At 46.5% G+C, this 23,003-nt stretch overlaps 1 protein-coding gene across 5 annotated transcripts in view; it reads right to left on the bottom strand.

Moving 5' to 3' along the window:
- Positions 1-2,665: 2,665 nt before the first annotated feature.
- Positions 2,666-23,003, bottom strand: part of TELO2 (telomere maintenance 2) — an 863,005-nt gene continuing 842,667 nt past the window's right edge. For all 5 annotated transcript variants that reach the window (XM_069210626.1, XM_069210623.1, XM_069210621.1 and 2 more), the window contains one exon: positions 2,666-3,590. In XM_069210626.1, coding sequence (XP_069066727.1) covers positions 3,484-3,590 — 107 coding nt within the window. In that variant the 3' untranslated portion in view covers positions 2,666-3,483. The remainder of the gene's footprint in view (positions 3,591-23,003) is intronic.

Raw genomic sequence — 23,003 nt, 5'->3', positions numbered from 1 at the left:
GCACGTGGAACCGATCAATGCCACCTACTGGTACACAGGGGTACTGCTCACGAAAATCTTCCAGATCCAGTCTGATGCCTGGGAAATTCAAAGGTAAGGAATACGCAGTAAGATATAGGCCCGTATTTGTACTTTTTTAGCGCCTCATTTGCACCGCCTTTTGATGCAAAAGCGGCGCAAACTTACAAAACACAATTGTATTTTGTAAGTTTGCGCCACTTTTGCATCAAAAAATGACGCAAATACAGCGCTAAAAAAGTATAAGTATGGGCCATAGTATCTACCAGATAAAGCGCTACCGAAGGTTATTAACTTGTTCATCCAGTCTGCTACCTGGGTAATATTCTATGGTAAGGAATCTGTGGATAGATTTAGGGGCTTATTTACAAGCCCAGTGTGCTGCCCTTGCATCACTTTTTGTGAAACATCAGCAGTGCATAGTGCATGCCCATATCTACAAGGCCATGCAAAGTAACTTTGCGTAGCTTTTCATGTCCTTGTAGATACGGTGTAAGGCAACACAGCGCAAGTCGCTGCATTGCCTTACACTGCATCAGGGAAGCATTCCATGGGCGTTGTGATGGGTTTTCCTATGCAGCACCCGTGGGATTAGATGCATTTCCAGATTGGCAAGGCATTGTAAACCTGGGAATGCGTCAAAATCTTATGCCTCCCCAGGGGAGGCGGAACAAGGAGAAATTACTTTATTTGTCCTCGTTGTTTCCTCTTTCTATGTATGCTGCATTCTGCAGGATTGTTTTTGTGCAAGAAGGTGTCCCTTCCTGCACAAAAACAATCCTGTCTGCAATGATGAAACGGTGCCGTCGTCGGCACTAGGTAGCCCATTGTGAGCCAGGGCAGGGGAAGAGGACAGAAATGCACTGTATCTTTTAAAGACGGTGCATTTCTGCTCTTTCCCTGTGGGGCAGGGGGCAGTGCTGCAAGGTAACTTGCTGCGCGGCCCTGCACCATGAGGCTTGCAAATAAGCCCCTCAGTCTCAGTCATAAGGTATGTCAGTTGTTTGTCATGTCCAAAGGGAAACAAAAATGACTAGGTACGGAAGTGAAAGAAATCCCCTATAGTAGAATTTCAGTTCGAGTTTACAGGAAAATGGACCGAGGATAACCTGTACTACAGTGAGCATTTTCACCATTCCCTTACTCGTAATGATAAACTATATAATTGAGCATCTTGGTTAACACCTCTGCTTATAAATATGAGATCCTTGATATCTTTACTGTGCATAATAGAGCACTTTGATGACATCACATCCTAGTCTGCAGCCACAATTGTTTATCTACTGTGCAACACTCACAATCCTTAGTTGCAATCGTGGATATCCCAAAAAAGCTCTTCAACTGAGAAAAACGCTTAGCTGTGTCAATGACAGTAAAAGGTTTTAAGACAACTTGTGCAACACAGTACTCTACACCAGAACTCTTGGGAAAGTCATCAATATGATTGCCACTAATTAAACTTGACAGATGGATTCAACAGCTTCTAGTGGAAGGGACTCCATCAGAGGGACTGACAAAGTGGGTATCTGGCTGAAGAGGCAGAAGTCTTTTTGAGAAGAAGATGAGAGCTGATAAACTGTGGACTCAGCAGCTGGATTGGTTGTGGTAGAAAAGTAAAGGAGGGCTGGCAGCTGTAAGGGGGGGAGGCAAAAGAAGCTTGTTACATTCTGCTTCAAAGTGGGGGGCATGTTTACAAGCCCCGTGCCCCGCTGGCATGTCACTTTTTGTGACGCAACAGCAGTGCATAGAGCGGGCCCATATCTTCAAAGCTACGCAAAGCCACTTTGCCTGGGTTTTCATGGCCTTACACTACATCAGGGCGGGTTTACCATGGGCGTTGCGGTGGGTGTTCCCACACAACACCCATGGGTTTTGACACATTCCCAGATTTACAAGAATCTGTAAACCTGGAGATGTGTCAAAACTGTACGCCTCCCCAAGGCAGGCACAACAAGGAGAAATATCTTTATGTTTCCTCTTTCTATAAGTGCTGCATTCGGCAGCACACATAGAAAGAGGAAAATAACTCCCAGGATTGTTTTTGTGCAGGAAGGTACCCCTTTCTGCAACAAAACAATCCTGCTAACAACGCAGGTACCCATGCACTATGGTGCAAGGGTGCCTGCTTTCGCACTAGTCAGCAATTTGTGCACCAGCATTGGGGGAAAGGACAGAAATGCACTGTATCTTGTACATAAGGTGCATTCCTGCCCTTTCGAATCGGCGTAGGGCATTACTGCAGAAAGTGCGCTAAACTACTCCAATTCCTTGTAAATATGACTCCCCCCACCCCAATATTTTGATACCTGCAGCGAGTACGGTAAATATTAATGTGTTGTGTTCGGAAGGTATGTAGAGGGACCCGATGAAAATCTGTGTAGGGCATGATACCTACCGGCACCACTGAAGTTTTGGACTTCAACCTAACGTGCAGATGCTAGTCATGTAAAAGGAGGCATCGTTTTCATCACTATGCACAGCCATGAAATTGTAATATAATCTGCATGGCCTCCTTGTACGTGGTACAAGGTCCTCTCACATGGACTCTGAATTATATTGCTAACAACAAATACACTCTTTTACAAGGAAAACTCAGATTTGGCTGTATGCGCTCCTTTTCCCCAAATGTTGTGCAAGAGCAAGTTCATAAAATAAAACAATTAAAGACATCTTTATTTAACATTCTTTTTCGGCATCACTGAAATCGAATTCCATTAGTCTTTTATATTACACTCTGAACAGCTGTTCAGTGGGAAGTAGGCAAATCACTGCAGACTCCACGCAATACTCTTCTGCATGGGCTACTTCACGAGATGAGTAATTTGCAGTTCACTTCCCTGCCGTGTATAGTAGATGTCCACAAAGAAAGAAGCAAAATACATTTTTAGGCCCATTTTTATGCTTTTTTTGTGCCGCATTTAAATCATTTTTTTATGCAGAAGCGGCACAAACTTACAGTTATATTTTGTAAGTTTGTGCCGAAAAATGATGCAAATGCGGTGAAAAAAAGAAGAAAAAAAAAAGGATAAATAAGGACCTTAGGCCCATATTTATACTTTTTTTGTGCCGCATTTGCATCACTTTTTGAGTCAAAAGCGGTGCAAACTTACAAAATACAATTGTATTTTGTAAGTTTCCGTCGCTTTTGCGCCAAAAGTTGACACAAATGCAGCACTAAAACAGTATAAATATGGGCCTTAGTATCTGAAGCAGATAGTCTGGCTCAGAGGACGAAATATTCAGGACCTCTGCGATGGCTGGTTTGTTGTCTGCTTGAGCTGTCCACAAATAGTTTCTGCTCTTCTCTCTGCTAGATATTCAAAGTTGCCAGTGGTATTAATAGACAGACCCCAACTGTAATGTAAAATTGATGATGGGAGTGGACATTCTGTACCAGAGCATGCCCCTCGCCACGAAAGATGGATGGCAGCTCTGCACTGGTGGGACAGTGCATCTGGTCCTCATTCACTCTACCCTGCCCGTCGTTAGCCCATGTTTCATGTTTTCCAATAATAAGAGGCTCTGCAGGGCCAGCTGTCTGCAGTCAGCGTCTGTGTCCTTCTCTGCCACATCTGCGGGGGAACAAGGTCACAGAATTAGTGGGAAGAGAGAAAATGTATTGTGTATTTTCTACCTCCCAAATACACAAGGAAATATTGTCACATGTGCTTAATGAAATGCACAACAACATAACTCACCTGTGTAGCTCACATAAATGTACACGAGGATACTCTAACCTGGGCCCAATACCCATCCCATCTTCTACAAAAAATGCATAATTCTTAAAGTCGCTCAACTTCACAGCCAGGGAGGGCCATAAGGTCTCTCTAATCTACCTTTTCTCTGCCAATGCTAAAAAAGCAGACACCTTTCGCAATTGTGGTTCTCCCTAGTTTACCCGGTGCATCAAACCAAAACCAGGTCTCCGCTGTATCTGTAACCCACCTCTAACAAAAAGTTCCCAAATATATATGAATTATTCACAAGGACATTCCTTCAACTATCCAGCTCATGCTTATTCCAAATACCAACATCATGACTGAGAAAACAGCAGCTCAATGACACATCTGTTAACACACACGCGGAGATACGGTCCATATACTTTGGTGGTGCCAGGTAATCCAATCGTACTGGGAGCCAACTCAAGTCAATTTTTCTTTACTTGGTACAAATAGATTCCACCATATAAGAACAATGTGTACGTTCCTCAATGAATAATAATTAATAATCAGCATAAAAAATTACAAAACATACCATTCATTTTTAGCAAAATAAAACACCCTAAAAATATTTCAAGATAAAATTACTTGATACCATCAAATAGTACAATGCTCTTACTAATCTTCACCGCTTCCCATATGAATGAAGCAAAGGAAATGCAAAGTGGTAGATCCATCAAACTGCATAAATATTTCAGTGCAGATTTATAATCCTTTACTTTATTCTTTATAAAATAAAGGTTTCAGATAAAATTGGCTCGACCTGTCATAAAATCCACAAAAAAGAATAAAGTGCTGAGTGCTTTGCTTAGAAATTCCACCACATGGACAAAGAGTCATATCATCGGGTCTTTGTTTCATGACAGGAAAGGCCATTAACTAGTGCTCAATTTCCAGCCGCATCCTTGTTAAAACAGATCGATTCTGGGTGCGCATTACCATAGACAGGTACAGTTGGAAATCTTTATATGAGAAAGCAATATATTTACAAATCGCCACTTTCTCCACAAGTTACTGATTGTCACATGTACGACTCAGCAGGTAAGCTTTTAGTTCACGTTTATGAAATTTTAGTACACCTTCAGGGAAATCCAGTGTAACAGGGCCACGGAAATGTTTCAGGTTGTTATTAATATAAAAAAAAGCCAGGGAATACTAAGGGAATGATCTAGTGCAGTCAGTCTTCAAAGTAGTTAAGCCCAACCTCCTTAAGGTTGACATACGTTGATGACATACGTTGAGACTGGGAGTGACTGTGGGAAATACTGCAACACACCACAGACCTTCAAATTCAACCTTCCGTGGAGTTGGAGCTACTGGGTAATACTCAAGACATGGACAGTATGATCAACCACAAGAAGCGGTGGCTGGACACTTCACTCACAGTGGCCACATTATACATACTACGTCACTGGAAACAATAACAGCCCCCAACCTTGGAAGAATGGAGGGTGACCATGGAAGATATAGCATCACATGAGCGTGAGATCTACAAACTGAACTACCAAGTACAAAACTTCAAAGACATTTGGGGATCCTTACAATAAATTCTAGAAGACACAGAGCAGAATACTCCTGCCTACTTTTGCAAAGTTTCTAGGTTCCTTGGCTACTAATGTAATCTTTCCACCCCACCCCCATCCTTACTTACCACAGGGTAAATCGGCAAACAACACTGGCACCAAAAATGCTACCTTCCCATTTACACTTTGTTCTATTGCTCCCATCATCCCTATAGGATCAAGGCAAGCTAAGTGATGTATAGGTTATCTCCTTCACTGGACTTACGCATGCAAAAAAAAAAAATGGCACCTCTCCTGCTCATTATCTGCTTACTCACTATATCAATGTATGGCTATACTTCTGATATTTCTAAGGCATATATTATGTCTATTTCATAACCAATAAAAGTATATATAAACAAAAGCAAGAAAACAGCAGATCAGAATTTAGGGAAGAGGGTGAATATAGCAGACAATTCTACACTGTGTGTATGCAAGATGGAGACCATAAACCAGTAAGTGTATTACCGCAAGAAGCAACGCTCAACTGCACTGAAAAAAGAACCAATTCTCTGTGTCTAACTCTTCTTACAGCTACTGGGTTCACATGCAGGTGAGAACAGCTCATTGCTTCATATGCTTACATCCACAGAAAGCAGACTTTTTCTGTAGAATCGGATAGAGAGACTTCTAGCTGCAGATTCCTTACCTTTGAATTTCCTGACGTCAGCTTGGAATCTGAATTTTTCTGCTGAGCAGTACCCTGCGCACACCGTCGGGTGGCGTCGGAGCCGTCTGTGATGTCACATTCACCTATAAAGGCACCACCCCAGCTCACGTACGTCAGTTCTTTTGTTTCCACGCCAGTTAAGTGCAGGTCCGGATTTGAGCTACCCTCTGCCTTTTTTGGCAGGCCTTTTTCAACCTTTTTGTCGAGTCTTTTCGAAGTCTGTGCAGGATGACATTGAGGAAGAAAGGGTTCAAGCCTTGTAGCACCTGCCATTGTGCCATGTCAGTGACAGAGCCCCATCAGGTATGTCTTTGGTGCCTCAACAAAGACTACGACTTGAATTCGTGTTCCGACTGTCGGGCCATGACCCCAAAAGCTTTGAGAGAGTGGTCTCTGAAGCTCCTGGTGGCCCAGCAGTCGACTTTGGTTGGTGCGACTCCTAGGAGGTCACAATCCTGATCAAGGAGGAGGTCGTGGGACCGCTCCAGGAGCCCTAAGTCCTCTCCTTCGCACTCGAGGTCCTCTGGCCACTCGGGGAAGAGGCACAAGAAGAAGAAGAAGAAGAAGAAGAAGAAGAAGTCCAAGCAGATATCCAAGCAGACTTCGACTTTGTCATGCCTGTTGGTGGCGAGGCATCTCGGGAACATCAACGTTCCAGGCATGGTGCAGTGGAACCGATGCCAGGGCTGACTTTCAGCCTCCCCCTTTTTCGGGAGCCGGAGCAACCCCCATTCAGCTCAAAGACTTTTACGAAGCCATGCGCCTCGTATTTGAGCGGGCTGCCCCCACTGGCACACCTTTGGGCCCGCAGCATTGGCAGTGGCCCCATCGGATTCGACGCCTGCGGCTTTGGCGCCGTTGGGGACTCCAGGATCCGATACCAGATCAGGGGTGACACCGAGTACACACAGTAAGCCTCCTCGGGCGTCGCTCCCGATGTCGAGGTTCCCCGCTCTGCCAGCGCCCACCGGTGGAGCGACCCCCATCCTTATCCTAGATGATCCAGAGCTGGAACGACTTCGTATGATGACGATTCTGACTTCGATGGCGCAAACAGGGGCCAGATCAGTGCCTGAGGCCTATTTTGAACAGCCAGGTACAAGGGAGGAATTGGAGGGGTCGTATGACCCTTTGCAGTATGGATTGGAGTATATGGACTGGTAGGAGGAACTAGGGGAAGCCAGAGGACTGGATACTTCTCCAGATACCGGAATGCTCTCCCCTCCTACTGTGGCTATGGAGGAGGGAGCTTCATATGCTATGGTGGTTCGTAGGGCAGCTGAGGTCTTGGACCTAGATTTGCCTAGGGTGCCAGTCAGGACTAACATCCTGACTGAGGTGCTTAAGCCGGGGGGTTTCCACATCGGAGCTGATGTTACCGTTTAAGCCCTCACTGATGTCCTGCTGGGGACGTGGCCTAAACCCAGCACACGGGCTCGTTAATAGGACAACCAGCATTGAATAGATATTTTTCAGGAGGTGGGTCTGTGAATAGGCCAAACCAAGAACAACTGTAGGACTAATAGGGCGAAATGCCCCTCTCAGTGAACCTGGCTGTCAAGACAGTAGTGTTTTGTGAACATAGCTCACGTAGCTGCCTGGCAAATGTTCAGGACAGAATTCCGCGCACCAATGCAGTGTTAGCAACTTTGGCCCAGTTAGAATGGGCATGCAGATTGCAGACTTTCTTGAGGCTGCTTAGCAGGCCTTAATGCAGGATACGTGCAATGCATGGCAGAACGTAATGGAGAACACAATCCAAAGGAAAATGGTTCTTTTATGCACAACCTTCCCTTTTTGTCGCTCTAACAAATCCCACAAAGAGCTGGTCGCCCACCCAGATTTTTCTGGTATGATAATTGTAAAAGCACAGTGCAAGCAATGGAATCCCTCCTCCTCCTTAGAGGGGTGAAGTGGAGCATAGCAGGAAGGCAGGGTGATGGTTTGACCAACAGGGAATGGCATCACAACTTTTAGCACGAAAGATGCTTGCATCCACAGAACCGATTTGTCTAAGAAGAGGGTTTGCGTATGGCAGATTAGCACATAGTGCTTGAAACTCACTCGCTGAGGTTATGGCGACGAGGAACAGCTGTGAAGCAGCTCAAAGGGAGAGCACATCAAGGGCCTTATTTATACTTTTTGGTGCAAAACTGCTCTAAGGCAGTTTTGCCCCAAAAAGTTTTGCACCGGCTTGCACCATTTTTTAGCACCAGCTGGGCACCATATTTATGGAATGGTGCAAGCCGGTGCAAAGGGTAGGCTAGCTTAAAAAAAAATGACGTTAGGCAGTTTTGAGTCAAAATAAATGATTCTGACCAGATTAGCATCATTTTTTTGACGCTAAGGGGCATATTTATACTCTGTTTGCACTGAATTAGCGTCATTTTTTTAAAACTCTAATTCAGTGCAAAACTAACTCCATATTTATACTTTGGTGCTAGACCCGTCTAGCACCAAATTTATGGAGTTAAAGTCATTTTTTGGAAGAGGAAACCTACCTTGCCTTAATGAGATGCAAGGTAGGCGTTCCTGTGCAAAATAATGACTCTATGGCCTTAACACCATATTTATACTCCCATGTAAAAATGGTGCAAGGGAGGGAGGAGGGGTCAAAAAATGGGGCAAAGCTTGCTTTGCCCCATTTTTTAAGACCTGGGTCAGGGCAGGTGTTAGGGGACCTGTGGCCCTATTTCCATGGTGGAACACCATGGAATAAGCCCAGAGGTGCCCTCCCTAGGCCCTAGGGGCACCCCCACCCACACTAGAGGGACTGCGAGGATGGGGGACCCCATCCCAGGTAAGTACAGGTAAGTGCATTTTATTTTTGAAAGTGCCATTGGGGGCCCTGAAATGGGCCTCCATACATGGCACCGGGTGCAATGGCCATGCCCAGGGGACCCCTGTCCTCTGTGCCGGCCACTGGGGTGGTGGGCATGACTCCTGCCTTTTCTAAGGCAGGAGTCATGTGGCATGGTAGGTTTAGCACCATAAAATGACGCTAATCTGGTTAGCGTCATTTTTTTTTACTCTAACCTGCCTAAAGCCATTTTTTGGTGCTAAACCCTCTTCTTCTATACTGCCAGACCCACCCGACTAAAGTCATTTTTTTAAACTCTAGCCTACCCTTTGCACCGGCTTGCACCATTCCATAAATATGGTGCCCAGCTGGTGCACAGAAATGGTGCAAGCCGGTGCTAAACGTTTTGGTGCAAAACTGAGTTAGTGCAGTTTTGCAGCAAAAAGTATAAATAAGGGCCAATATTTTGTAAGTTTGCGCCACTTTTGTGTCATAAAATGACGTTAATGCGGTGCAAAAAAAGGTTAAATCGGGGCCTTGGTGCTAGATGGGTCTAGCACCAAAGTATAAATATGGAGTTAGTTTTGCACTGAATTAGAGTAAAAAAAAATGACACTAATTTGGTGCAAACAGAGTATAAATATGCCGCAGAGTATAAATATGCCCCTAAATATGGTGTTAAGGCCATAGAGTCATTTTTTGCACGGGAACACCTACCTTGCATCTCATTAAGGCAAAGTAGGTCTCCACTTTCAAAAAATGACTTTAACTCCATAAATTTGGTGCTAGAGGGGTCTAGCACCAAAGTATAAATATGGAGTTAGTTTTGCACCGAATTAGAGTAAAAAAAAATGACACTAATTCGGTGCAAACAGAGTATAAATATGCCCCCAAATATTTGAGAAGCAGGTTAAGGCCCCCACTGTTGCATGACTAAGGGAGAGGGAGGAAACATATGGTGTAGGCCTTTCAAAAAACACTGTCTCACTGGAACTAAGCTATACCTGGGTGATAAGCCCTAACTAGGGCAACATCGGTCAAGGGTTGCCTGTGTTCGAGTTCAGGAAGAACCAAGCCTGGCAGTTCGGGATGGACTGTCTCCACTGGAGAAGGGCCAAGACTGATTTGCATATGGCTTGGTCCAAACTGAGGTGGCACAGTGTGCAAAATAACGATGGATTGGGATGTGACTCAAGTAATTACTAGTGGCTGACATTAATTCAAGCATTTCAGCCCAGTGGCATAAAAATAGCTTCCATAGCCCCTGTGGAGAGAGAGGTGGGGGACCGAGTTCAAGGGGGCCCCCTCCGGTATTGTGCACGGCAGAGAGCTCCTGGCCTGAGAGTTCCTGAATTTACCAGGTAGCTGTCTAGGAAAGTGAACAATCAACACCTGGAAATAGGTAATCGGTAAGAACTTTGTAGGGAAAATAAGCACAAGTCTTCCCGTTCAAATGCTGACAACATTGGCCTTCATTCCTCACTATGAGAAATCCAAAGAATACACATACACAGTGCACATAAAAACTGTCTCTAGTAGACAATCTGATAATAAACCAAAATAAACTATGCCCAGGCATTGATCCTGAAAGGCACACCTCGGACACTTGACACCTGGATGCTGCCACAATCTATACATCAAAAGCCTAGGAAAGTATTTATAGCTGCTTGTCATCCAGCATCACTTCTTGAGGGGGGTCTTGGGAAATGCAGTTCTTTTGCTTTGTGAATCCCAAATAACATTTGCAGCAACTGACTATTGGTAAGCAATGCCACATTCTCCTCCTAGACAGCCAATCCCTATAGCTCCCTTCTGGGAACACACATACTGACACACTGTATTCCAGTACGTTTCAGGGGGCCCTCCATGTACTTTACAGGCCCCCCTTAAGTTTAATTACACCACTGTTTCACCCATCATTTTTTTAATATACTTTAGAGCTTCGCATGACACCGTTGCTGGGTGAGGGGAGGGAGGGGCAAAGTCGTTACTCGTTGGAAGCAATAAGGCCACTGGACTGTTAAAGGTCGTTGTGCCAATTCTCCTTGAGATATGGACCCTCAATTTCATCACCTGCATTATAATTATTGTCCAACTACGTGCCAAATAAGGACTTTTTTGTCATAAGAGTATTCTATGTACGACCATAGTTTGTGATGCTCACGGTTGAGGACTATTCTTTGTCCTTAACGACACTTTCACATTTGTGGCCAGGGTTACCTTAGGCAAAGTTGACCTGTTATTAATCTAAGTCATTGTGGTGGAGTAGGAGGCACTGATTTATACTGATACCAGTATGAATTGGTTAAAGGGTCACCAAAAGACTTAAAGACCTTAAGATATGTTTAGCACTCATTTTTCCATAGTATGATATCCTTTGATTCCAAAAAGCCTTTCTGGATCTAATGGCATATCCAAAAGCATAGACTACACATGAGATCAAAAGACAGGGCCTGATTTAGATCTTGGCGGATGAGTTACTGTGACGGATTTCCCACCCGCTGAAATATAAATATCATAAACTATCATTGGACTGATATTTTGGCGAATGGGATATCCATCACCGTTGTGACGGAGTAGCTCATCTGCCAAGATTTAAACCAGGCCCAGATACTGCCTTCTTAGAGCTAAAGAAGTTACCATGCATCTTGCAACAGAATCAGCTGAGTACAAAATGGCCTGACGCCGTAGGTGCTGTGCAGTCTGGAGGAAAAATTAAAAACTCTGAGTGACTGCTTGTTCTTCCAGTGTGTAGTCCATAGCCTTCTCCGTCAATTGCAAAAGTAAATATTGGTATGTGACTAAATTTTGGCAGCATTAACAGATGTTTATGGCAAGAATTAGTTTGAACTCTATATCTGGCATAAAGAATTGTTTTACGCATCCCAGTGAAATTTAATGCAGGTACTTCCAAGGATTTGAATAGACTGTGGTAAGTCTTCAGTATAGCTGTTTTTTTCAAGATTCTGAAGAAAACTGTTTCTCTTTTGGACCTTTCTGTAGGGTGCATGTAATGTTAATATTTTTTTCATGGATATCGGTCTTCATCACAAAAGGTCCTAAGCTTAAGATTGAAGTGAAGCTCCTGCCACTCCATCAACAGAAGAGCAGTCTGGGAGGTAAGAACATGTTATAGAGTGACAAGAACCAACTCTTAAATACATTTTTGGTGACATATATAACTCACTACCTTCCTGCAAGATGAACAAGTTACTTACCTTCAGTAACACCTTTTCTGGTAGACTCTATCTAACTGAAGATATTCATCTTGTGAATTTCCCCAGGCGCCAAACTGGATCCGGAAACTTTCACAGCAATTGCCTCGCAAGTCGATAGATGGCGTGGCGTGGCTCTGCCTTGGGTTCGATTGTCCAGACATGACATCATGGCCCCCTATACATGTGCTACCTCCGTGCGTTGATGGCAGTCTCTTTCGGATCTCTATCCACACGAGATGTGGCAGCAAAGAAATCAGTTTATGGCAGTGTGCAGACTTTAGGTTGGAATCTTATTAATGGACTACATGGGTCCTTTCTGCAGAATGGGGAAGGGTGGCTCAGTGAGGAATCTGAGGTAACATTGTCTCTACCAGAAAAGTCATTACCAAAGGTAACTTGTACTTCCAATAGAGACTTCTAAGTGCAGATTCCATACTTTGTGAATAGATATGAAAGCAGCACTTCCGGTAGTGGGTCTGTGGAATTTATCAGACCAGAATATCCTGCAGGATAGATCAGGCAAAGTACCCATCCTGCCAGACCAGGTTATCCAAGCAGTAATGCTACATGAATGTTCGTAGGCATGCGCATGTAATAGCTTGGCAAATGCCCATACTGGCCCATTGTGTACCTGTGCAGCGCTAGCAGCCTTCGGTTTGGTGGAATGAGAAAGCAAACCTGCTGGGGACTGCACCTTGGCCAGCCCATAGCAGATCTTAATGCACTGTACAAGCCATCTTGAGATGGCCTTCTTTTGCACACCTCTGCCTTTCTTAGCTCCAGAGAAACCAATGAAAAGTTGGTTGTCATGTCAGAAATCTCTGGTTTGGTCCACACAGAAGCCATAGACCCATTTAGGCTCCCGGTGATGAAGTTGTTCTTCCTCTAAGGAATGTGGCGGTGCATAGAAAGCTGGCAAGGGGATGGACTGTCCTATGTGAAATGACGTGAGCACCTTGGTCAAGAATGCCGCTTTTGTCCAAAGGACTATTTTATCCAGGAAGAAGGGTGTATGTGGGGGAACCACAGACAATGCCTGGAGTTTGCTTACTCACTTGGCCGATGTTATGGAGATGAGGAATGCTGTCAATGGTAGGAAGTCAAAGATACCAATTGTGCACGAGTTCAAAGAGATTCAAAGGGAGGACACATCAAGTAGTCGAGTACCAAATTAAATTCCTACTGTGGCATGCTAAATGGAGTTGGCAGGAACATATAAGCCAGCCCCTTTAAAAAACGCATCTGAACTGGTGACCTGAAGAAGCATCACCAGGTGCCGGTAGGTGGCGTCTATCAGCTCTGCGTAGTGTTGTTCGCCTTAAGGGTGTGACTCGCCTCGTAGTGCACCATGCCTATCTGCATAGCTCATTTCCCACCTGTCCTGCCAAATGGGGTTCATGGCAGGGGGTGGCAACTCCCAGATTTGGGGGAAGTGGGGTTGCATACCAAAGGCAGCAGGGTCTTTAAAGTCCCTGGCCTTGAAAGGCAGATTCACTAGCCATCCTGCTAGAGGAAGAGATAACACCTTCCTCCAGAGCAGGCATTGTTTTTGGCCTCTGAGAGCACAGGTTCTCACCTCCAGGAAGTCCAAACCGTCAGTGGTGGCAGGCTGGTCGATACCAGTCAGCCAGGATTCTAAGGTTCTGGTACAGGCCTCTGCAACGGGTAGCTCTCCAGCTACCGGTAAGTAGCTTTCCCGTGTGCACTCCACCCTACTAAATCAGAGGATTCGGCATGGTTGAAGTAATGTAAGTATACCAAAATTTAGTCTATTCAAGACAAAATTTGTGTAATTTCAAAACTCAAAAGTGATGTTTGGGGAATACTGGGTAGATTTTCAAAATATATTAAAAGCTGATATTTCATTGAGAAATTATGTGGCATTGGGGAGCCTTATACCTAACTTCACTAGCTCAATGCCAAGGGCAGTGCAACATAAGGCTGTTTTATATTGCTCACGTAGAGGCATCCAAAGAAGACAAAGGCTGTTTTACATGACTGCCGGCAACCATGCCTGATGCATCGAGATGATCACAGCTGGTAATCTTGTATTTTGTCTGGAGTTGTCACTTTTAGAACCCTTATATTGTTAGTAGTAACTTTTATTACTAAAGTTTAGAAAACCTTGTTCTGGTAGATTTCAAGGGGACCTCTAAGGTGCACTCTGGGAGCATGTCTCAATAAATCCAAGACTCGCATTGTCTGGGTTTATTAATACAATGTGTTTGATACCAAACAAAATAGGTTTCAGTGAAGTCATTATGCAGCTGGGTAACTTTTAGTGGCGAGTGTCCCATACATACCTTAAGACAGCTTCCCTGTTCACTTGCAATATCCAGTAATTAAACTAGACATCACAGGGCCATATCTGCTTGTGCAGATATCCAAACATCAAGTATAATGCACCCTGCCTTAGGGCTCTGAGGCCTGCTGCTGGGATGACTCACATACACTCAGATGTAGTGAGGGGGCATTACACACAATCTGTGTGCCATGTCATGTTTCCTCTCATGGCTTGCACCATCACAAGCAGTCTGCAATGGCAGGCTGCGTGCAATTTTCAAGGGGATCTCTGAAAATGGCACAATACATGCTTTAGCCCTTAGGGACCCTCTCCAGTACCCAGACCCTAGGTACCAAGGGTACTATTTACTGGAGACTTACAGTGGTACTGGGGTGTGTGACAATTGTATACAATTTACCTTGTTTTAGGGAAAGAGCACAGGCACTGGGGACCTGTTTAGCAGGAACCCAGTGTACCTCAGTCAAAAAAAACTCAGTACCAGTAAGCCAAAAGTGGAGGTGACCATGCACCAAAGGGGCACTTTTCTACAGGTGTCACCTAGCGGGCTGAGGTCAGTTTGGTTCTGCTACTTTCCATGCCAGGATCCTGGAGCCACAAAAAACACTGACCACTGGTGTGGAAAACTAGGCCCTTGAATAGAGAAATCCCTCTCCCTAGAAGTCAGTTTGTAGAGCTGGGAGGATGGATGGGTCGGTAAGGAATCTGCGGTCAGATAGTCTCTACCACCACCAGACAAGGTGTTGCCGAAGGTAAGTAACTTGTTCATCTAATAGAGACTTCTAGCCATAGTTTCTTTAGCTCAGAATAGAATCCCAAGCAATACCACCCCGGAGGTGGGTCGGAAAGACTATTTCAAACCAAAAACTTCTACAGGACCTAACGGGCAAAATGCCCATCCCTATTGGACCTGACTGTCTAGGCAGTAGTGCTTGGTAAAAGAGTGCAGGGATGCCCACATTGCTGCCTGGCAGATGTCCTTTGCCTTTGACTCTGGTGGAATCAGCATGAAAGCCCTCCTCAGGTTGCTTCTTGACCAATGCGTAGCAGATTTTAATGCAGAGCATGATGCATCAGGAGTTGGCTTGCTTCTGCACAGTCTTTCCCTTCTTCACTCTGACATACCCAAAGCAGAGTCGGTTGTCCACTTGGAACTCTTTTACGCGGTCAATGTAGAATGACAACGCTCTTTTTGGGTCAAAACAGTGCAGTTACTCCTCTTCTTTAGAGGGATGTGGTCGAATGAAAACAGTAGGCAGGGTGATGGACTGGCCTACATGAAAGGAAGTGACAACGTTCGGTAGAAAGGAAGCTTTAGTTCGCAGAACAAGCTTGTCTGGGTAGATGTTTAGGTACGGAGGCTTGGATGACAAAAACCTGCAGCACACTAACCCGCCCGGCATCTTGATAATAAGGAGCCTGAGAAGACAATGGTGTAAAGGCTCAAAAGGGAGCACAAATTAAAAACATCAGTACTAGATTAAGGTCCCACTGAAGTATGATAAAGGGAAGAGGAGGAAGCATATGTTGCAATCCTTTCAGAAACTGATATGTAGGGTACGGGATTTGAAGAGGGAGGGCAACTGCAGAAAAGTAGATATAACACAAAGGTAGCCTTTTAAGGTGCCCAGAGCACAGCCCTGCCGCGCAAAGGAAAGAAGAAACAGAAGAACCTAAGAAAGGGGAGCAGAAAGGGGGCAACCCGTCTGTCTGCACAACATGCCACAACAGCAGGTGTTTACCATTTTGGTGAAGGGGGGCCTGGATGTCAGAATAACATCACAGACTTCAGGCAGAAGGTTGAAAGCTGTCAACAGTCGATGCTCAATCTCCACACAAAAAGGCAGAGCATTGACAGGTTCAGATGGAGAATCCCCCCTGCTGCTGTGACAGAAGATCCTCCTGAAAGGGCAACCTGATCGGAGGACCGATGGCCATGCTCAACAGCTCTGGATACCAAACTCTCCAAGCCTAGTCTGGATCCACAATAATTACTTTGGCCCAGTCATTCCTGATCTTCTTGAGAACTCTGGGTAGGAGTGGTATGGGTAGAAAGGTGTACAGGAGGCCTGAGCTCCACTCGAGACGAACACCATCTCCAAGCGAGGGCATCCTGGGAAACTCCAGCATGCAGAACTGCTGGTATTGTGTGTTGTTGGCAGTGGTGAACATATCTAACCAAGGTTCTCACTGCTGAAAGAGACCTTGCACCACCATCGGAGGGAGATGCCATTTGTGATCCGCCAGGCGTCTTTTGGCTGAGTTTGTCTGCTTTTGTGTTCAGAGAGCCTGCCAGGTGCTGATCCACCAGCCATGTCCAGAGATGCAGGGCCTCTTGACAAAGGGTCTACAACCCCAATCTGCCCTGTTTGTTGCAATACAACATGGTGATAGTGATCTCCATGAAAACCTGTACTAGCCTTACCTTGATGAAGAGTAGAAAGGCTTTCAATGCCAGCTGAATTGCATGGAGCTCTAGAAGTTGATGTGGATTCTGGATTCTTCTGGAAACCAGAGGCCACTGATCTCCCCCTCTCTCAGATGGCTGCCCCATCCCAGGAGTGATGCATCTGTCATTACTGTCAGATGTGGCTGGGGAAGGGAGAGGGGTCTGTGGCTAGTCCAATCGCGGATCATTAGCTGCCACTGCAGGTCTTTTGCAGTTCCCTTCGAGGTCTAGACCATGTTGGAGCGATTCCCCTGATGCTGTGCCCACTGGAACATCAGATCCTATTGCAGAGCCAGCACATGCCAGCGGAATGCACCACAAACAGGATGCAGGAGACCGTGATGCCCAGCAGACTCAGAGTTAGTCTCACCAAAATTCAGGATAGAGGCTGAACCACTGGTATCATAGCCTGAATATCCTGGATTCGCTGTTCGAGAGGATAAGTCTGATACTGAACCATGTCCAGAACAGCTGAGATGAAAGGGAGCACCTGAGAGAGTGTCAAGTGTGACTTTGCACACTGCTAGTGAACCCCAGAAAGTGCATGGATGTCCTCCGTAGTTTGGAGGTGGGAGACATCTGCCCACTTTCAACAGCCAGTCGTCGAGGTAGGGGAAGACTGGTACCGCTGATCTCTGCAGATGAGCAGAAACCACCAGGAATCACCTTGGTAAACACCCAAGTGGTGCTAGTAAGGCTAAAAGGGAGCACTGCATACTGAAAGTGCTTGTGGCCCACTGTGAACCACAGCTAATGGTTGGTGGGCAGGCAGGATGGGCATGTGGAAATATGCATCCTGCAAGTACAATGCTACCATCCAGTCTCCTGGATCCAGGGCAGACAGAATTTGAGCGAGGGTGAGCATTTTGAACTTCTTCTTGAGGCAGAAATTGAAAGAGTGCAGGTCTAGGATAGGGCGAAGGCCTTTGTCTTTCTTGGGCACCAGAGAGTAGTGGGAATGGCAACCACAAACTACTTCTGGCATTGCAGCACCCTCTCGATGGCTCCCTTGACCAGGAGATGTACCTTCTTGGTGAAAAAGGGACAGATGATCCTAGATCAGTCTATCATGCGTGTTTGGCACTGGAGGGATAACAAGAGAGGGATGGAGTATCCCCTCTGGACAATTTGGAGAACCCATTGGTCTGATGTGATAGACCACCAGTGGGGCAGGTGGTGCCCATGATGGTAAGACGGTAGACTACAAGGGTTTGGTGGCTGTGGCTGTGGCTGCTAATTCGGTGGTAGACTAACCCGATGGTTGGCTGTCTGACACACAGGTTCTGTGGCTACTGTGTCCTTGGCCACACAGAGGCTGGTAAGCTTTTGTGCTACGGTGGCTGGGAGGATACAGACATGGCTGGAAGGCCCTTCTGTTGCCATGAAAGGAATGAAGGCGGATTGGGGGTGGTGTGGGTGCATGAAAATGCCCAAGGACCTGGCGTTGCTCTGAATTCACCTTGTCTCCGAAGAGACAAGGTGGCAGCTATCATGGAGAGCCATCAAAAGGCATGTGTATAAGCGAAGCTTGGATATCCCCAGAAAAGACAGCTGTCCTCAGCCAGACGTAGTGCCTTTAGGCCACTGTCGAAGAAACCTGTCTGGCTGCAAGTTGGTGGTATCCTGTCAACATCGGACAGTGATCTTAGCTACATCTCGCTCATCAACAACAGCCAGGGAGAGTAAGAGTACGGCTCGGGTCTCCTCCTGAACCGTTGGCTGTACCTGTGCAACCGTAGCCTATAAAATGTGGGAGTAGCAGCCCAAAGGCATGCGGTGTTCATGCGCCACCGTGCATGCCGGTTGGAAGAAAACATCTTCTTCCCTAAGGTGTTCATCCTCTTGTATTTTCTATCTAGTGGTGCAGTAGGGAATCCACCAGGATTTACGTGGAACGTAGCGGCTTCATCCACCAAGCTCTCCGGGGTAGGGTGATGTGTGAGGACGTTGGGGTGCCCTGGGGCAGTGCAGCGGCCAATCATCCTGTTCACAGGAGTCCCTTTGCTAGGCTTGGATCAGATCCAAAGCAGGGCATCTGTAAGGGCTTCATTAAAAGGAAGAAGCTCTCTGATGGGGTCACTCCTGGCTGAAGAACCTCCATCAAGACATTTGTCTTGGCTTCCATAGAAGGCAGGCTAAGGTCCAAGACCTCTGCGCCCTTCTCACCAACTCTGTAAAGGACGCTCCCTCCTGTGTCACTGACGCAAGGGGAGAAAGCATGGCAGTATCTGGAGATGTGATCAGTCAGCTGGCTTCTACCAAAACCTCACACAAGTCCAAGTTTGTGTGGAAAAGCTGGTATTCTTCATGGTCCAGCAACCCCTCCCAATCCTCCTCGAGTCCTAGCTCATCAGAATAGGGATCAGGCTCTGGCCTAGGAGGCATAGCTCCAGTCAGTGCCGGAGTCAGCATCTGAAGGCGCCCCTCCAGCTCTGTGTCAGAGTAGGGGGATCAGAACAGGGATGGCGGTGCTGGGAGCGTCAGCATCAGGACTAGAGTTGGGGAATGTCGAGATGGTACAACCGGCACCGTTCTGGATCCAGCCATGAATCCAAAAGGCTCAACTGGTGCCGGGGCCAGAGATTCTGTTGTGGATCCAGCAGGGCCCCTCAAGAACCTGCAGGGCCCTCAGGCGCACCAGCAGGTGCAGGCAGCTCAAATATGAGGTGCATTGCCTCACAAAACTCTTGAAATTGAACGGGGTTTTTCTGGCTCCTGAAAACTTGTGGAGGCGCATGAAGACAGCTGAGGCATAGGCTCTGCTGCAGAGCCAAGCCTAGAATGCCAACACTTCCTTGTCTGGCTGTCTGTCAGACAAGGTGAAGTCGAAGACCCTTTTCAACTTCTTACTCTTCTTCTTGTAGTGGGACTTTCCTGAACAACTTCAAGTGCGATGAAGATCTTGGACTTATTGACTGCTCCAAGGACCTTCCTCTCGACTAGGATCGAGATTGTCGCAGAGGAACATACTGAGTCGCTAGGAGCGTGAGGGATCGCTCCCTCAAGGCGTTTAAGTTCAGTTTTTTTCAACGTATTTTACTGCATTTAGAGAAAGGTGAGCACAAAAATTACATTGGATAACAACATTTTGCATCATCGTCTAACAATAGCTATTACAAGTACAATTACGTTGCATCTAGGTGTGAGACAGGCAAAAAAAAACTATGTATCGTACTAGTGGACTTGGTAGCATGTCAATATATCAAGTGATACAGAATAGGAAACATATAAACATCAACAACACATTAAATTAAACACCTGCCCCACCCCCTCCGCAACCAGTCTGCCTTGTCATGTTGTGTACTTTTATAGTCTAGTTACTATGAGTAAGATGGGAGAGGTCCCCGCATTTAAAATGTCATAGGAGGTCACGCAACATGTCAGCTTTGGGTAAAAAGTCGAACATCGGGGGGGGGGGGGTGGATGTAAAAGGCTGGCCTAGTGTGTGTAGCGAATACCTCTGGTACTTACATACCAGGTCCAGGTATCCTTCATTAGTGTAGTGTAGTCAGTGTCTAGAAGCCAGGCTGTCTAGAGGTAGCTGTGGATGAGCAGCCAATGCTTATCTAGGAGACATGCAAAGCTCATGCAATACCACTGTAGTCACACTTAGTACTTACACACATGAAAGAAAACACTCAGTGTTACAAAAATAAAGGCACTTTATTTTGGTGACACAAATACCAAAATACCATAGAGGCTATACTCCCTTAGGAGGTAAGTAATACATACATTATATACACTAGTATGCAGAAATAGGCATAACAACTGTTAGAAAACAGTGCAACTAGTGAAAATCACAATAGAGAGAAATAGCCCTATGGGGGGGCACAAACCATATACTAAACAAAATGGAATGCTAAAGTCAGTCCCCCACCTAGGTAAGCAGAGTGTGTAGAGGGGGAGCTGGGAGTACTAGGAAAGCCCAAAGGAAAGTACCACAACCCACCCCAGCGACCAGGAAAGCAGGAGTAAATCACTGTAAATTCCCCAGAACACCCACTCAGAAGAAAAGAAGAATAATGCAAAACCCAGAAAAGACTACAAGATACCAACAGTAGATTCCTGGACAAGAGGACATGTGGAAAAAAGGGACCAAGCCCAAAAAGCACAGCAGAGTCCAGGAACGGCAGGAGGCCCTACCCACCAGACTGAAGGTGCAAGAGTTGAGTCGATGGTGAAGAAGGAGGGTCAGCAATGCACCCAAGAAGACAAAGTCGAGTTCCTGGAGGATGCAGGTGATGTTCCACACCGGAAGGAGGATTGCAGTCGGGTTTGCGTCTTTGGATTCCGCCAACAAGCCTTGGCACATGCAAAACATGCGGTTAGCCGAAAGTGGAGCTGCCGGGGACCAGGTGGACTCTACACCTGGTCCCCGGCAGGGGGAGTCAGAAGGGGCCCTCAGCAACACAGAGAGCCCACAGAAGCCCAGGCAGCATCCACAGAAGGGGGACACGCAAGTCGAGGAAGAGGCCCATGCAGCACTACGAAAAAGGCTCCCATACTGTAGGAGAACCACTCAGTGAGCTGTGAATCGCGGGATGGAGTGCCAGGGGTTGGGGCTTCGGGGTGAACAAAGATGCCAACAAACCTTGGCTGTTGCAAAGGACGCAGTGCACGGGTACTGTCCTGCGTGGGCAGGCAAGGGCTTATCTCCACCCAAGTTGGACAGCTGGAAGAGAGGACCGACGGGACCACTTCAGTCCACCACCTGTGATGCAGGACCCACGCAGCTCAGCAGGAGAGGGGATCCACGCAGCCGGTCGTCGCTGCGGCTGGTGCCTGCAGAAGCAGGGGAGTGACTCCTACACCCCAAGGGAGATTCCTTCTTGCTTCTGATGCAGGCTGAAGACAGGCTATACTCAGAGGATTCACAACCGAGGAAATGCTGCAGTTGCTGGAAGGAGCCGTGGATACAACGTTGCAGGAAGTGCCTTGCTTCTTTGTTGCTGCTTGTCAGGTCCTGGAGCGTCCAGATGCAGTTTCTTCAGTCAGAAGTCAAAGTGAAGGTTGCAGAGAATTCCTGCTGGAGTCTTGTAATCCGAATCTAAGGAACCCCCCAAGAGAGAGACCCTAAATAGCCCTGAAAGGGGGACTGGTCATCTAGCTGGGTGACCACCGATCAGGAGGGGGCTCTGGAGTCACCTGCTGGCACTGGCCACTCAGATGCTCCCACAGTTCCCTGCCAACCTTGAATCCAAGGTGGTAAAACCCAGGGACCCTTTGGAGGAGCTCTGAGCACCACCCATGGTGTGGTGATTGACAGAGGAGTGGTCACTCCCCTTTCCTTTGTTCAGTTTCCCGTCAGAGCAGGGACTGGGGATCCCCGAACCGGTGTAGACTCGTTTATGCAAGGGGGGCACCAAATGTGCCCTTCAAAGCATTGCCAGTGGCTACCCCTCCCAAGCCTGTAACACTTATTTCCAAACGGGAGAGGGTGTAACACCCTTCTCCCAAAGGAAATCCTTTGTCTCGCCTTCCTGGGCTTGAGGTTCTCAAGCAACAGGAGAGCAGAAACCTGTCTGGGAGGTGGCAGCAGCTTGAGCTGCCTGGAAACCCTTAGAAGGCTGTAATGGCAATACTCGGGGTCCTCTAAGGAGCCCCCAGAGTGCCTGGGATCATACAACCAATGATTACAAAGGCATTGGGGTATGATTTCAACATGCTGGATACCAAACATGCCTATGTTCGGAGTTACCATTATGTAGCTGGACACAGGTATTGACCTATGTCCAGTACACGCGTAAAATGGCGTCCCCTCACTCACGAAGTCTGGGAAAATGGGCCAGGAGAATGAGTGTGGTATGGTAGCAACTGGTGTAAGGTTTATGTTTAGTCATGTGTATATACAAGCATTTCACCAGCGTATAAAGATACCGCATGGTCTGTGTGCCCATGGTAACTGTGTCATGGGGTATGTTGTTGCAGAAGGAAAAATCGCATGACATAGAATGACTGACTTGGAGACCGGACAGGGACCCGAAAGAGTGTAGTATGGTAGTTACTGGTGTGAGATTTAGGTTTGGTCATGTGTATATACTAGCATTTCACCAGCGTATAAAGATACTGCATGAGTTTGGGGTTCTTGTGGAATAGATCAGTTTGTTGCCTCCTGCCGAAGTTTTTGTGCAAAAGGGTTCATTGGTAATACGAGTAGCCGGGGTGACAATAGACATTCTTGACATGTACACCTGGAAATTTAATATTGCTCTAAGATGTGTGTGCCGTTTTTGGCTCTTGCTGTTGGAGTGGCGTACAACAGTTG

The sequence above is a fragment of the Pleurodeles waltl genome, chromosome 10 (genome assembly GCF_031143425.1).
Source record: "Pleurodeles waltl isolate 20211129_DDA chromosome 10, aPleWal1.hap1.20221129, whole genome shotgun sequence".
Classification (NCBI taxonomy): domain Eukaryota; kingdom Metazoa; phylum Chordata; class Amphibia; order Caudata; family Salamandridae; genus Pleurodeles; species Pleurodeles waltl.
Note: the sequence above shows the minus strand (reverse complement) of the source record. Positions and strands in the feature narration are given on the sequence as shown.